General features: G+C 40.7%; 1 protein-coding gene across 4 annotated transcripts in view; it reads left to right on the top strand.

The window, feature by feature from the left end:
- The window catches only part of TRPM3 (transient receptor potential cation channel subfamily M member 3), a 299,284-nt gene extending 285,528 nt beyond the window's left edge, over positions 1-13,756 (top strand). For all 4 annotated transcript variants that reach the window (XM_075410530.1, XM_075410529.1, XM_075410528.1 and 1 more), the window contains one exon: positions 6,631-13,756. In XM_075410530.1, the coding sequence (XP_075266645.1) occupies positions 6,631-8,080 (1,450 nt within the window). In that variant the 3' untranslated portion in view covers positions 8,081-13,756. The remainder of the gene's footprint in view (positions 1-6,630) is intronic.
- The last annotated feature ends 2,806 nt before the right edge of the window (positions 13,757-16,562 follow it).

The following is a 16,562-nucleotide window of genomic DNA, read 5'->3' as shown; positions in this document are numbered from 1 at the left end:
AGGGAGTAGGGGGCTACCACTGGAAAGGAAACGGGAGATGAGAACCGAGTCTTGCTTTGAGGCTACACTACATGGGCATTCAGAGGCAGGAGCTCAGGAAAATGAAAGAACAAGAGATCCTGTTTCTTGCTGCATTGACTTGGGTATATATGAACGATTTCAGCTAAGCAGTCAGTGTCTGTGTAGGGTCAGGACCACAGTGTCTTGTCTGACCCACCTGCAACAAGCTGCAGCTTATACCCTCACCTTGGAATAGTCCACCCTGGCATCCTATGGGGCCTGTCTTGGTTCAGCAATCACCTTATTTCTCTTGTAACACAGAACACCACAGAGCTGTGCAGATTTGGGGTCACCACACAGAATCTCTTCTTTACTGATCCTTTCACATTCAGAAATTAAAAGTGTGAAATGACACTTGATGCTTGCTCTTCCCTGACTAAGTAACTCGGAGGAGCAGCTTGCTAGCTAGGATCTCACATAGGCACATGGAAGTAGCAGCAGGTTAGTGACACACATCAGAGGAAATGATTGACTAACCTGAAAAATACAAAGCAGTGCAAAGCTGTAAGGTGTTTCCCTTAACTGCATTTATCAGGTTAGGCAAATCTTGGTGAATCTCCTGGAGACCCATGAGGAAAGCAAAGTTGGACAGTTGCTTCATTGCAGCAGAAGAATCACAATTTCTTCTTGAGAGCCCTCCTTTCTGTCTAATCACTGTGAAACTTTTGGTGGTACATTTTGACCAGCACAGAGACATGCATAATGTCATCAAGAAAGACTGCACTATTTTTCTTGGTCTGGCTTGAAGCCACTAGAACAGTCCCTTCAGTAGGAATTTTTTCCATATGGACAGGTCTCAACTGTTTCAAACCCAACACAAAACCTTTTGTTGATTTCAGAGGGAGCAGAGTCACATCCTAACAGTATTCAGAAAGCAGATAAGCTCTTTGGAGTAGATATTCTTATGTCATCTTTGGTACTATATGGTGCCCATTACTACAGCACCTTAACATTTTAGAGTCTGCAGTACAATTACAGTAAGAGCATCCATGTGAATGAAGACATAGTTATCATCTTCATTTCTGAGATGGCAGTCTGAAGTGCACAGAAATAGGTTTGGGTTGGTAAAAGGGCCACTACTGAGCCTACCAGATCTGGCCACCCATGCAGAGTGACAGTAGGAAAGGTCTGTGAATCCGGCAGCATCTCTCTATGATCACAGAGAGTTAAGTGGTCTTAGGCTCCAGATGGGAATTTAGCCAGGACAACCCAATGTCCTTAACCTGCAGAAACCACCGCACCTGGGAAAATTGGTTGGCCACTTGCATCTGCAATGCTTTACCAAAAGGTGTCAGACAAAGCACCAATAGCCTGTTATAGGCTTGGGAACTGCTGTCTATGTTTCATTTAAATAAAATCATTCTACAGTCACCTATTATAGGCAAGGTGGATAACCCTGTAAGTGACTTTCAGTGTCTACAGTCTTTGAGGCAGTTGAAAAGGATTTTGAAGTATAAAACATGGCTTAAAAATGAACATAGGTCCACAGAGACTTGTGAACCTAACTCTAACATTCAATTAAGAGGTCTGCTTCTGAAAAGAGTGCCTTACTGCCATTAAATCATTACTTCAGTTAAATTATCGATGAACTGATCTGCAAAAGTTAAAAATAAATGTAACCAAAATGAATGCCAGCAAAAGCCATCATTTCCCAAACCATAATAAAAAAGACTCATCACGGGTAATACAAAATCTTTGCCACGTTGACAGTTCTGACCTTTTATTTTTTTTCTGTTTACTGAATATTGTCCTCAGACAGTCCATGTTTGTTTCACTATTAGTAATTTTTGAACTTCAGCAAAACACACTTGGTGCACATTTTACATGTAGCTTCCTCTTCTGCTGTCCTCATTCCCATCTGTTAGGATGGCTTGGCACCTTCTCGTACGTTGGATAAATCTTGCTGTAAGGAAAAGCACAGGTGCAATGGAGACATCAGACATGGATATTGTGGGATTTGCCAGAAGGTTTATACTATCTCCAATACACATGGAAAAAAAAAAATCCAAACCAAAACTTGGGCATTCATATTTTAAAATAGTATTTTAGTTCAAAACTGTTCCTGAAGGAAATGCAGCTCTAGATGTCTATTCACTGAGTGCAAGGTCATCCAACAATAATGGAAAATAGAAAAGTTAACTTATAGAAGCATTTTAAGAACCAGATAATTACTGTATTTCTCCAGAACATATCCTCTAATGTCCACAGTGTTTGGCTGATGGGATTTTGTCATGTTTCTAGTATGATTACTCCCAGAGCAAGGTGCTGTTCTGTGTGATGAATGATTACAGAATTTAACATCAAATTAGTATAAGAGAATATGACTAATTAAAAGAATAAGCATTTGTTAAAAAATCTGGGACTGCCCATATACAATATATATAACAAAAGGTGAGTAAATTCAAAACTAATTGCTTTGGTTTTGGAGGAGATCATCATCACTCAAGCTTTCTTTTTGTGAATAAAATTACATAGTCAGGGCCCATCCAGTGTAAATACATGTTTGTACTTATCAGTTATCTAGGCATATCTCTGGTTACCCCTGGTTTCTGAACCAGAATGCACTATTATTATCTTCTTGAGTTTCTATATAAATTTCCCACTACTGTCAATGCAATGACATCTGAAGAAGAGAAGGCTGCGAGGGGACCTTATAAATGCCTACAAATATCTGAAGGGTGGGTGTCAGGAGGATGGGGCCAAGCTCTTTTCAGTGGTGCCCAGTGACAGGACAAGGGGCAATGGGCACAAACTGAGGCACAGGAAGTTCCGTCTGAACATGAGGAAGAATTTCTTCCCTCTGAGGGTGACGGAGCACTGGAACAGGCTGCCCAGGGAGGTTGTGGAGTCTCCTTCTCTGGAGATATTCAAGACCTGCCTGGACAAGGTCCTGTGCAGCCTGCTGTAGGTGACCCTGCTTCAGCAGGGGGGTTGGACTAGATGACCCACAGAGGTCCCTTCCAACCCCTACTATTCTGTGATTCTGTGATTCTGTGATCTGTGATTACTTCCGTATCAACCAACAGACTACGTAACTCAAAAGTCTCCCGTCTTCTTGGCCAGCAATACCACCAGTCTCACACTCTGTGCCTCTGGCAGTATCTAATAGATCATGTTCAGGGAAGGCAGGACAAATACATAAACACGTACCAGCAAGGTATGACTTTAGGTTCTTCTTGGCATGCATTAATTTTGTTCTGTAGCATTGGATAGCCCTCACATGAATGCAGGGCGCAAAACCTATCTCACTATGCACAGTTCTATTCATATTCCAGATACAAATATGTAACCAAGTACAACAATTCAACTGGCTACATTTGTGTTAAAAATTGTTTCACTTGTGTACATCACTCAAAGCACTGAAAAAAAATCAAAAAACCCCAAGACTATCCAGTTAGTTTCACAGAATGTTGTAAGTTCATTCTAATTCTCGAGAAAATGCAGTTGGGGTGAAGGTTTTTGTTGACTGTAATTTGAGCATTCTTGAGTAAAATCCAGGAGGTTTCTCAAATTGCTCCATAACCCTAACAGCCCTAAAACTGTGGTGTTAGATCTGCTCATCATCTTGGAGCAGTTGTTACAGAATCTGAATGTGTGATGAGGCACTCAATTGTTAGCTGATAAATATTTCAAAAGTGTAATTGTTTTTATAAAATAGCAGTTCAGATAAATAATAATATGAGGGAAAATTCAACTGCTTCCCATATAAACTGGTCTCTTACTATGGAATTATATCCTATGCTTGCAATAACATTAATCTATTTTGTTGGAGAAGTTGGTAGAACTAGAAGTAGACTGGTGCTTAAGTAGAATGAGATTCTTTGAAACTACCGGTTCATTTCTTAGCAGTGATTACTTGATCATTGAAATACAAGGTTGCTGGGCTTGTGCTTTCAAAACTCATGATCTTCAACAGAAAAAGCCCTTATTTCTCAGGAATGTGAGACTTCCTATAGGGAGTGGTGTCACACCCTTGTGCAAGCAGGTTGCTGATGCTCATTACCACGAGGTCGTCAGACCTCAGAGTTTCATCAGCTAAAGTTCTGTGCATTAATCAACAAGGCATTAATGCTGCCCAATACTCATTCATTGCTAAAATCTGTTTTCCTTCTGGGCAAGTAAGAGTGTTTATGGTGTTGCCAGTTCCAGGCCACTCGCCCTGTTGGAAATTCAACTAGCAGTAGTAGAAGATGATATTTATCTCATCAGAAATCCTGGCTATGATTGAGAGGGTGCCTATTAACATTTTACTATGATTGCACCAACAGGCAGAGAGAAAGAGACTTGTGAAGACAAAAGTGTGGAAATCCTGCCATTTGCTATTTGTCACTTCTCGGTTAATTTTTCAGTGTCTACATAAATGAAGAAAACCAAAACTGTAACCTTAAAAATCAGCCAAAGATAACTATATAAATGTGTTGCTTTTAATACTTCTTTGGCAAGAAATGGAGGTCCCTGGTCTACCCTAGGGACTATAACCAGAGAAAATAATTATGAGAAAAAATTTCATATGCGCTAAAGGCAATTCCATTGTGTAAAATTAGAAGACTTCATATAAATCCTTCAGTAGAGATGTTTTAGAAGCAGAAAATTGCAATGGTTGAAAGCCTCTGATATAAACTAGTACACAATTCACCATAAAGTCAAAAACATTTTAAACTGAGACAGATCAACAACGTAGAACAGACATACTCAAGTTTAAAATAGGATCACACTTTCAATTATTACCTATTAATACTTTAACTTTTTATTTCTATATTATGATAGGCAGCTAATACATAACTTTAAAACCCATCATTTCAATCCCTAAACTATTAACACAGACTACTGTTTCCGTTCGGCCTGGATAAATTCCAGGTGCCCACCAAAACCACTCTATCACCCTCCTCAACTGGACAGGGGAGAGAAAATATGATGAAAGGCTCGCGGGTTGAGTTCATCACCAATCAAATCAGAGTAGGATAATGAGAAATAAAACCAAATCTTAAAACACCTTCCCCCCACCCCTCCCTTCTTCCCAGGCTCAACTTCACTCCCAGTTTCCCTACCTCCTCCCCCCAAGCGGCACTAGGGGACGGGGAATGGGGGCTGTGGTCAGTTCATCACACGTTGTCTCTGCCGCTCCTTCCTCTTCAGGGGCAGAACTCCTCACACTCTTCCTGGCTCCAGTGTGCGGCTGCTCTCATGGGAGACAGTTCTCCACGAACTTCTCCAACGTGAGTTCTTCCCACGGGCTGCATCTCTTCACGAACTGCCCCAGCATGGGTCCTTCCCACGGGGTGCAGTCCTTCAGGAACAGGCTGTTCCAGCATGGGTCCCCCACAGGGTCACAAGCCCTGCCAGCAAACCTGCTCCGGTGTGGGCTCCTCTCTCCACGGGTTCGCAGGTCCTGGCAGGAGCCCAATCCAGCGCAGGCTCCCCACAGGGTCACAGCTTCTTTCAGGCATTCACTTACTCCGGTGTGGGGTCCCTTCCATGGGCTGCAGGGGCACAGCCTGCCTTACCATGGTCTTCTCCATGGGCTGCAGGGGAATCTCTGCTCTGGCGCCTGGAGCACCTCCTCCCCCTCCTTCTTCACTGACCCTGCAGAGTTGTTTCTCTCACATCGTCTCACTTGTCTCTCTAACTGCCATCTCCACAGTTTTTTTTTTCCTTCCCCTTCTTAAATACGTTATCCCAGAGGTGCTACCACCATCGCTGATTGGCTTGGCCTTGGCCAGCAGCAGGTCCGTCTTAGAGCCAGCTGGCACTGGCTGTATCAGATATGGGGAAAGCTTCTGACATCTTCTCACAGCAGTCACCCCTTTAGCCCCCCCCCCCACTACCAAAAACTTGCCACGCAAACCCATAACAACTTCCCAAAGCACGGTCACAGTAATGGAGCAATCTCAGTGTGCATACCCTATTGTAGGCTGTATTTGGTTTGATCAGTGCTCTCCTTCCTGCAGTTTTCATGCATGCTTTACTTGATATTACCTATACTCGATCCACTGGCTGTTCTACATTTTTTTCTGTATGTCTGAGCTAAAAATTAATCAGGGAATAAAGAAACTATCTTCTTAGGTCCACATAGCACTAGCTGGTGTAAATCTGGTGCGAACACCAGAAAAAAAAGTGGGACGTTACCCACCTTCTATGGCATATTGCCCACTTGCATTACCTCATTTAGTTCTGCAGTTAGCTGCAGTGGTCCTGCCTGTGGCACAACTGGGGACAATGCCATGTGGCGTCTCCTCTGTTATTCATTCATAACAACCTAATTAGAAGTTTTGGCAGCATAGGGGCAGCAAATCATAGCAACATTTCTGTAATAGTCCCTGTCCCTGGGAAAGGACAGACCCAAGACCCCCTCTAGGTCATGCAACAGGCGGCCCTGGTTTAACCCATTGGAGCAGCCTCCTGAGAAAGTGGTATTTGTTTGCTGAACCTCTTAGCAAGGTTTTGAAGCAGATGAGGTGGTGTAGATTGGCTTTGAATGTTAAGACCTATTTGTTCCTGTTTGTTTTGTTTTATTAGCTGAACATCACTGTTTTCTAGAGATTAACCTGTTTAATTCTTTCCTTTTTTAAGGGTAGAGAACATGGCCATGCGACTGGAAGAAGTAAATGAGCGAGAGCACTGCATGAAGGCCTCTCTGCAGACTGTTGACATCAGGCTTGCTCAGCTGGAAGATATGATGGGAAGAATGGTGACGGCCTTAGAAAAACTGACTGGCATAGAGAGAGGTGAGACGACAAAGATACGATCCAGGACCTCATCCGACTGTACTGATGCAGCCTACATTGTGAGGCAGAGTAGCTTCAATAGTCAGGAAGGAAATACTTACAAGCTTCAAGAAAGCATAGATCCTACGGGAGAGGAGTCCATGTCCCCAACATCTCCTACAATCACACCCCGCATGCGAAGCCACTCTTTCTATGCAACCAATATGAAGGACAAGTGTGGGTTGGAAAAGTTTGAAAGCATTTTTAAGGAAAGATCTCCAAGCCTGCATCGGGCTATCAGTTCCCACTCAGTAGCAAAAGAAGGAAAGGTTCCTTTAGTCCCTATCAGCACTTTGTCGATTGCCCCAGACTCCAGAAGGCCTTCATCTTGTATAGACATCTACGTTTCTGCCATGGATGAGATGCATTCTGACACAGAGCCTCTTGATAGCTCCATAAATATTCTTGGTACCGGAGATGCAGCTCTGCAGGCTCACATAGCCTCTTCCATTCTAGCTAACAGTGCGTACATCAGCAGTACACCTGGTGAAAAAATTTCTGGCAGGAGTCTTGATTACGAGGAAACCTCTGGAATAGAAACAAGAGCATTTTCTTCAGACTATTCACAAATCACAGATTGCCAAATCCCCTGGGATTCAGACCCTCCCTTGTATCACACTTTAGAACGATCTAAAAGCAGTCGTTACCTGGCTACAACTCCTTTTATTCTGGAGGAAACGCCAATTGTGAAATCTCACAGTTTTATGTTCTCTCCATCTCGAAGCTACTTCAGCAGCCTTGGTGTCCCAGTCAAAACAGCAGAGTACACAAGTATTACGGACTGCATAGACACGAGGTGTGTGAGCGCTCCCCAGGCTATCGCGGAGAGGGCCAGTTTCCTTGGAAGCCTCGGAGGCAAAGTGGAGGATGTGGGATGCTGCCACCCAGAGAGAGAAGCTGAACTAAGCCACCCGAGCTCTGATCATGAGGATATTGATGCTAAAGACAAGAAGGGGATCCCCTTATCTCCTCAAGACGGCAATGCTACAAGAACTCTGGCCAACAGCATCCCACTTCCAAAAATAGAGCGGGCCAACAGCTACTCAGCAGAGGAGTCCAACATGTTGTATGCACAGCACACGCGGAAAAGCTACTCTATCAGTGACAAACTTGACAGACAGCGAAATGCAACAGGCCCACGAAACCCCTTCCAGAGGAGTAAGTCCTCAAGGCCAGAGAGCAGAGGGGATAACCTGTCCATGAGGAGACTGTCAAGAACGGGAGCCTTCCGCAGCTTTGAAAGCAAGCACAGCTAGGCCTAGACAAAGCTCACCAGCAGTCTAAGGGTCACCTGCTCTCCAGTCCATTTTCTTAGCAGAATTAAAAAAAAAAAACCTCACATCACCCCTTGTGAACTTCAGCTGGCAGTAGCCACCAGTCAAGGGAGCACATTGACAGTCTCAGTATTGCCCACTGAGTTACTGCATCTTGACCCAGCTGACATTTGCACTTGAGGAAAAGGGGAGGGATGAAAGCTTTACAAAGACTTCAGTAAACAACAGGAATAACAAGCCCCCTTTATGAATTCACAAGAAATAAATGAGTAGGTTCAGAAATCTACCTTTTATTAAAATGCATCCTAAGATCTTTGATCATTATTCAGGTTTTTAGGGTGCAGGAATTAACTGGCAAAAAGGGATGAACAAATTAGATGTTCTAAACCTCAGTCACAACTTCTTTTTCATTGTTTTCACCATCGTGATGACTGATGAAAAGTGTTTGTTATTTCTGTAGGAAGTGGTAGCAAACAAGCCTAAAGTCTCCCAAATCCCTTCCATCCCACACTTGTGGAAATGAAGAAAGATGAACAAGATAACAACCATAACGTTCACTTGTCTTTTTTTGTATCAACTTCTAGTGCCACAAAAAGTTTATATTTTCAAGAGCAGAAAGGGAAATGAAATGCCTTTTGTACTGCAACTTAAATGGAGGATGAATTCATGTTAAAGTATCAGGTGATTTCCTGTATGAAACAGGCATTCTAGATTCTAGCACAGCTGAGCAAGCTCAGGATGAATGTAATTAAGTGGAATAGCATATATTTATTTTTTTACCACATTTCTCATCAATATGTTGTCTTACTAAATCGAAGGATGTGATGGAACAGTAAGAACAGGGTGATCAGAACAGAGCACAGTAATATTGTCAGGTTATCACTGCTCTGTTTAATTACCTGTACAAATCGAGAGGATTTATCCACCAGGCTGCTACCAGGCTCTTCTCACTGTTCCATCTGAGCTGCCAATTTTTCACATCATTCCCTCACCCAAAAATACACACCTTTTTTTTCCTTCATGAGGATATGGCCGTATTTGAACATTTCAAAATATACAAGATTTATTAAGCAGTCTGAATCCAGATTAATGCAATTAGACTGAAGTTGCTTAAGGGAAGACGTTCTTGGCAGAGGACTGGAAAGCACTAATAATTATGTATGCTTTTAAGGTAAGTTGAAGAACCAAAGTGAAACTGCACGTGTCTGTAAACAGCAAAAGCCATCAGCTGCAACTAGGCTTCCACTGTTCAGCAGCATATCACACAACATGCATTTTAGTAGGAGGAAGTATATCTGAACAGTAGTGTAGTTACGGGTTTTGGTTGAAGACAGTCATAACTCCACTGACCCCACTCATGTTCTGAGGGTCCACAATGCTAGCCAGAGTTCCAAACTTCTCGTAAGAAGGTATCACAGTGGTCACAGGTAGAAGAATATGCAGAAGGTAGGAAAATGATGGAGAAGCATGAACTGCACCTGGATAAAAATTTCACATCATTTATGAAGGCACAACTTTTAAGTTTGTAAAGATTTGAAGCTAGTGCTATTAAAAATTAAATCATCTCTACAATGACCAACATTTGTGTAGAACCAGCTCCTTTTTGTTATTAAAAATGAACACGTGAGTGGGGTACACACTTCCCATTATCTAAATGGGAATTATCTTCCAGATCTCTAAGGCAGCTTTGAAAATGCAGGCTGATGTTTTCTTACTGGGAGACTCTGAGCACCATATGAGAGCTAAGTCTGAAAGGCAACAAATCCAGACATAAAAATAATCATCAGCCTCAAGAAAAGAGGCAAAGAAGGTGAAAACATTTAGGTACCGAGTCACTACGTTGGAAAGTTCAGGAAATAAAGAAATGCAACATGGAGACTTTAAGCACAATGTGTTTCGTACTTCCTGCACCAACGTGTTCCTTGCTTTCTTCTATTTGATCAGGCTTTTGATGAGCTAAACGCCACCAAGACACCGTGTTTATGCAATTGCCTTGCAGTCCATGTGCGGTGTTACAGTCACATGGCAACACCAAGAAAGGTCAGAAACCTTTCTGTGCATTATGAAGCATGCTTGTGACAGGCTGATTGTTGAACAATAGCAAAATGCCCAGGGGCAAAGGAACTTGTGTTTGACAATCTGCTTCAAATGTGCCAACTTTTGTTAGCAGCCTTTTCCTAAGGCTTCTCCAAATCTATCTATCCTTGGTGAGTAGAGGGGGATATTCTCACTTTGTTTTCTTTGTTACTTTTACGAATGTCTGCTAAAACTGTCCGTGGACTCTTCCACTTTCACCATATTACTGGCCTACTCTAGAGGAACTTCAGATTCGTTAGAAATTCCTCAACAGTGCTTAGTGAATTAGTTCAAGGCATAGGGCTCTCCTCTGGGGTAGATTTCATTGCTTAGTTTGTCAGGGTAAAGGAATTTGCCAAACCCAGAAGCTGTATAAATGATTAGGATACAGCACTTTATTGATCTGGAGCACACATTCCAGGTAAAATAAAACAGGACACTTTATTTACCTCTTAAAATTTGCCATTATGTGTAAAATGTAAATTCAGATGTTAAAAGTGTGATTGCAAGATGTCAGAACACTACTTTTCCTGAATGTTTCCCATTTATTCTACAATGTGGTGTCTATGGAATATATTATGATGGATGTTAGATTATTTTATCTTCACCTGTTTTTCACACATTGCATCAAACTGCTCCTTTTTGAATTTGATGGTAAAACACCCATTCCTTGCAATGGGACCAGATTTCCCACTCCCGGTATTATTATGACCATTTAGTGAGAGTAGAAGTCTTATCATCCATCATCATGTAGCTATAGCATGAGCCATATGACATATTCTGTATCAAAGGATAGCTTACAAAACAGATATATATACACACATATATACATATCTCCCATATATAAACCAGTATAGTTGTGACATGTGGTAATATTAGTGAACGTTACAGGACAGTTTTAATACCACATTACAAGGTCTTGTTTGTGAATCTGTAACATTCAATAAAATAGCACATGTTGCATCGAGCATTAAGTTCCACTATCCAATTATTAGCTTACATATGGAATATGCATTTCTGGTCACAGTGTGTAAGTTTGGTATGTTTCACGCATTTCTCTGTATAGCTCCACTTAAATGTCTGTATGAGTTGATGTATAAACCTCTAATGAGCCACTGTGGGCTGTGACAGGTGAGTTGTGATAGTGTGAAAGATGAACTGGCATGTTATGCAAAAGATTATAAGATAAATTAACTTTAATAATATTTTGAAACTCAACTGAACTTAGCTGTTTGTTTACATATGCTGGCCGACTGAGGAAGCAGTGTACAGTATTTTATAAATATTTTCCTATAGTAATCCATTCTGTTGTTTCCAGTTTAGGTGATGCTATTCTACAGTTGGGGTATACACTTGTCCTAGGTATTGGATTATAGCACATTATTCTTTCACAATAACAGTGTGATATGACTGAAGTAGTTTCTCTTCCTTACAGTCCAGTCTTTTTTTGTGTCAATGAAAATGCATGCATTGTTCCATGAGTTTCTTTGGACTACTATGAGACTTAACATTTTGCTATTGCCTGCCTGTAAAGATGAATCCAGTTAGGAACGAATTCAAGCTTTTGGATGTTTACATTATTTCCATTATTTTGATCTTTAGCAAAGTAAGTGATTTTTTTATTATTTTTAAATGACAATTGTATTTTATGAAATTGAAATATTCAACACAAAATGCGAACCTACAGCAGTGCTCAGACATTTGGCTCTCTCTTTTTTTGGAAGAGATAAGGTGCTACATTATTGTTCTTAGCACAAGTGCCAGTTAACAAATGGCAGTGAGGGGATAATTTGAAAACATAATGAAAAACCAAAACATCCATTCATCCACATAAGGAAATCCCTCTGGGTTCCAGATATAGATCGCTTTTTTTTTTTTCATTTTCCATTTATAGATTTTTTTGGTAAAAAAAACAAAACAAACAACAATTTGTACCTTTTGTGGAATGGATAGCCTTTTGTCAGGGGATAAATATATTAGTTAGGTATATTTTTTGTATGAGAAGAAAATGATTTGTTTCTTAGAAACTGTCAGTGCATGGAAAATGCAACTACACAAATAAATGCTCAAAAAAAGTGCTGGTAGCAGCACACAGCCTTAGTCCAATGACTGCAGTTGAAGCAATCAAGTATCTGTCCTGAGAGCAGAAGTTATCAAAGGTATTAGCTTAGAGTGAGCCAGTGAAACAAAATTCTCTGTAAACTCATGGTGCAAATTTTCAAAACAAGCATAAATGTCTTGTTATGTTGCTCAGGTTATATACTTAAGAGGATCTCATAATCACCAGAAGGGAAAATATGAGCTGGTCATTCCTGGATTTTCCTAGGAATATTTAAGTAGTTGTGATGTCTCTCCCCTGCTTAAAAATAATAGTATATTTGCATTTTTGCACAAATATCCACAAACATATACAATTGTTTCAACAAAGGCCACATTTTGAGTTCTGTTAAAAGATATCAGGTACAGATCACCTTCTTCAAAAGAAATGGGAGATCTTCCCAGCATGAATTTTCCCTCATCCACCTCCAGTAACAGCGCAATCCAAACTGGACAGAAGTAAAGCGCTGGGGGTGTCTGCTTGCCTGATGAAACCCTTCATCCCCCTAGGTGGTATTCACTAGCCTTGCCACATGTTGGCAAAGAAGCAGTAGTGTTGAATGTGAAGCGACTGAGTTTCTGCACCCCAATGAGAGTTACCCTGCTTCACAGGGTGAACACTATAGGTCACACAGGCTTCTCTTCTCTGAGACTGACTACAATTATGGTCTTACCGATGCTGGTGAAAATCTGCAGAAAATCCACTGATTTCAGTGGATTACTCTGACTTTTGTCAGAGGATGGATTTAGTCTGCATTTCTAACTCTCTATTACTTTGAGTCATGGCACAGATTATCCTAAATCATCATCAAGTGGGAAGTCTAATGACTGAGCCATTGAGCCAGACTGGTTGTGAAACAGTCTCTGACCTTTTAATTTTTGCTATATGCTTTCTGATCTCTTGTAGAGACACACAGTACTTACTTCAAAAAACTATTAGGAAAAAATGTTTGATTATGAAATTGCTGCTGTTTCTGCTGCAGGGAAGTGATAACTTTTGTTTATTTTAGTATTTGGTAGGAAGGGGGAAGGGACAGAAGTGGGAATTGGCTGTGAAATACAATTTTATGCCTGCACAAAAGTAAATTGTATTAAAGTTATATCCTTCTTCCACCACTGCAGTTGTTGTACATGAGGAGAGTCTATATGCTGCTACTGCTGTCTGGAACAGTGTTTGCAATATACTATACTAATAGCTATTTAATCGTTTATTATTTGGGCGATCATTTGTAAGTGTATAACAATCATTTATAAAGGGAGAAAAATGATTAAAATGTCATTTTAAACAAATTCCTACTAATACGAAGCTTTTCAAGTATGAGTTGTTTAAATGTATATCACTAGGGAAAACGGTCCTTTCCAAAGGTCTACTGGATTCACAATGCACTTGTAGACTGTGTTTAGATACGTAATAGAAAGCAGAAGTTGGCAATTACTACAGCAGAACTTTCTGAAATTTCTGTAACAATTGTTTTGCAATAAAAAAAGAGATGTAGTTCAAAACATCTGTTCTTACCGGAGCATTTATTTATGGTCATTTGCTTTCAAAGCAATAAAGTAATGATGCAATAGCAGCTGCTTTTCTCTAAGATCTCTCACTGCTCTAGTTCTAACTTTACAGCTTTAAAGAAAACCAAAGAGGTTATGCTATTACAAACAGACATTTTGAATGTTTAAGTTATTTCCACCTCTGAGACCAGGTGTCATTCAGGTGTCTCTTATTCTGGCCAATATCAGACTCTAGATCGAACCAAGACAGACACACTTTTTGGTGTGTTTATTTAAAGGGAGGGAATAGTTTCTTTTATTTGTAGCTATCATTTCAGCAAGAGGGGAAACATAAGCATCAATTGCAGATCCTCTCTAAATTGCTTCCGCGTAGACTGGAAGAAGTATGCCCCTTTGTATGGTAGTCTCCCCAGATGGGTGTCATTGCTGGCTCTAGCATCTAGCTAAAGAAGGTTCTAAAGAAGGTTCATAAAAAACAAAGGGCACCAAGTAATCCACTAGTACCTATGGCCTCCTCTGAACTGACATCTCACCTACCTTAAGAAAGAAGTCACTGTCTCTGTCTTCATGCAGCTACAACCAGCTCTGATACTTCCTCACAAAAATGCTGAAAAAAAGGCACTGACACAAAATAAGTGAAGGTCAGGATCTGCTGCCTCCACAAATCAGCCTTCACTGAGATAATAACGTCTTTTAGCTAAATGCTACAGAAACACGGGAAACAATTATCCGATTGAGTAAGAAAGATATCAGATACTCAAAACAGTTCTGCACAGGTCAGTCACACTTCAAGAGAGGAATAGTTCAGAGACGTGTTCTTTATTTCAGATTTCTGAGAAGGAAATGCTGAATTTCTTAATCAGATTTTATCTAATCCTTTCTCAGGGACTTCCATTCAGTGAAGACTATGGGAGCTTTGAAGCTTTAAACAAAACATTAAAAAAAAAAAAAATCTGTGCCAGACAGTTGTCATTATGCTTCTTTCCAGGTAACACTATATTTCTGGTCTCCCTGGGATTTTTCACAGTAACAAACTTTACCTAAATTCAGCCAATTAATAAGTGCCGGGAAAAAAGCAACATCACCAGCCTTGATTTTCATTCCCATGAGCTGCAGTCTTGCAGCCTTTAGGGAAGTAGTCTAATCTCTTTTAATCTCATTAACACATAATGGCAGAGAACTCCATTTAACGCTGACCATGGCAGTCAACCCTGACTCATTATCCTCATGACTGAATATGGCAAGAACTTACAGTTATGGCAACCCTCACTGTCTTTGCATATCAAGCTCAGATTTTACCCTGTTTATATCTCTGGAACAACAAAAGTCTTATAAACCCCCAGGATTTAATTATTTTGAAATTTTCAAACAACTGATTGCAGGCATAAATATTGTATATTGGAATTATACTTTCGGGAGGCAATAATGACAAGCAGTGTCTGAGAAGGTCACTGCAGTGTGTTTAAGTGAAATAACAATAATAGCCAATGAACAGTTACAGACATCCCACTGCAGATGATACAGGCTACTGTTGTAGAGAGCTATGGGTGGAACGAGAACAGCTATGAGAGGAACTGCCTTTGTTGGTCTGGATTTCAAAACAAGAAGTTCAACAGCTGTACAGATGGTTGGAGAGACTGATACGCACCTACCACCTTCTAAACCTTTAATTTCTTGCTACACCTTTCCTTACACAAACATACAGTCAAATGTTAAACAGCCACATGCACACCACTGAATCAGCCTGTGGAGGGGATAGAAATATCCTCACACAATATTGCAGTGTTTCTTGTTCACTATGTGCAAGATGAGGGTATTCCTAATAAGCTTGGAAAAATAACATATCCAGGCTCTAGGGACATTACTGAAAATATTAACGCATAATCCTTTTTTTTCCTTCCTTTGAAAGACGACAAAAAATACAAAAAGATGTAGCATTTTACTATTCACTAATGAAAATCTTGAAACTCAAATTGCATCTTTAGCAAGAAATTAGTCTTCTGGAAATATCAGTAAAAAATAATAAATCTGATTGAAGAATTACTTTCTTCAAAAGAAATATTAGTCACAAACCTGAATTCTACCCCACAGCTGCTGGACTGTAATTCAGGGAGGAGGGGGAACAGGCAAGGGGTGTGCCAATGGGGAAAGTTAGTCCACTTCAAGGAAAATATGAAAAATGAACTCTAAAATTCACTCCTACACTGTATGGCTAGATCCTACTTTTTTCCAGAGCAGATGCCTGGGGAACTGTATTATAGTTCTGCAATTAGTAATAGGGTTAGTTTATGATGAACCCATTTCTACCATGCTATTTATTTTCCTCATACTGTAGTATGTCCCTCAGACATCATAACTTAGACAAACAATTTACAGCAACAATGGTTAATCTGTGCTTATTACAAAATAGATAGTCCCCATCTCAGTGGAGCTGTTGAGTGTTTTTTGATGGATATCCGAAGGGACATTTTGTCTCTTTGCTCCAGTTCTACCTGAGGGATCATGAATAGTTGCCCTGTTGCAAGAACAGGCCAAAGATTCAGAAAACGTGGCCTGGTCCCCATTTGCTCAGAGGATCGCTTTCTCCCTGAAGCGTTTTGGCTTTCTAACCAGAGCAGATTCTCTTCACCTCCACCCCAGTTCAGCTACGTCAGAGAGGAGCTGCAGCCACCGTGGGAGGTACACAGCAGTGCAGGGACGCTCCTTTCCCTGTCCTCACTCTGCACAGGCACAGCTGGGACCTACACTACCACTGCAGTCCTTTAAACAGTTATCTGAAACT

This window comes from Opisthocomus hoazin, chromosome Z, assembly GCF_030867145.1.
Source record: "Opisthocomus hoazin isolate bOpiHoa1 chromosome Z, bOpiHoa1.hap1, whole genome shotgun sequence".
Taxonomy (NCBI): domain Eukaryota; kingdom Metazoa; phylum Chordata; class Aves; order Opisthocomiformes; family Opisthocomidae; genus Opisthocomus; species Opisthocomus hoazin.
This window is presented reverse-complemented; position numbering and strand designations above follow the sequence as displayed.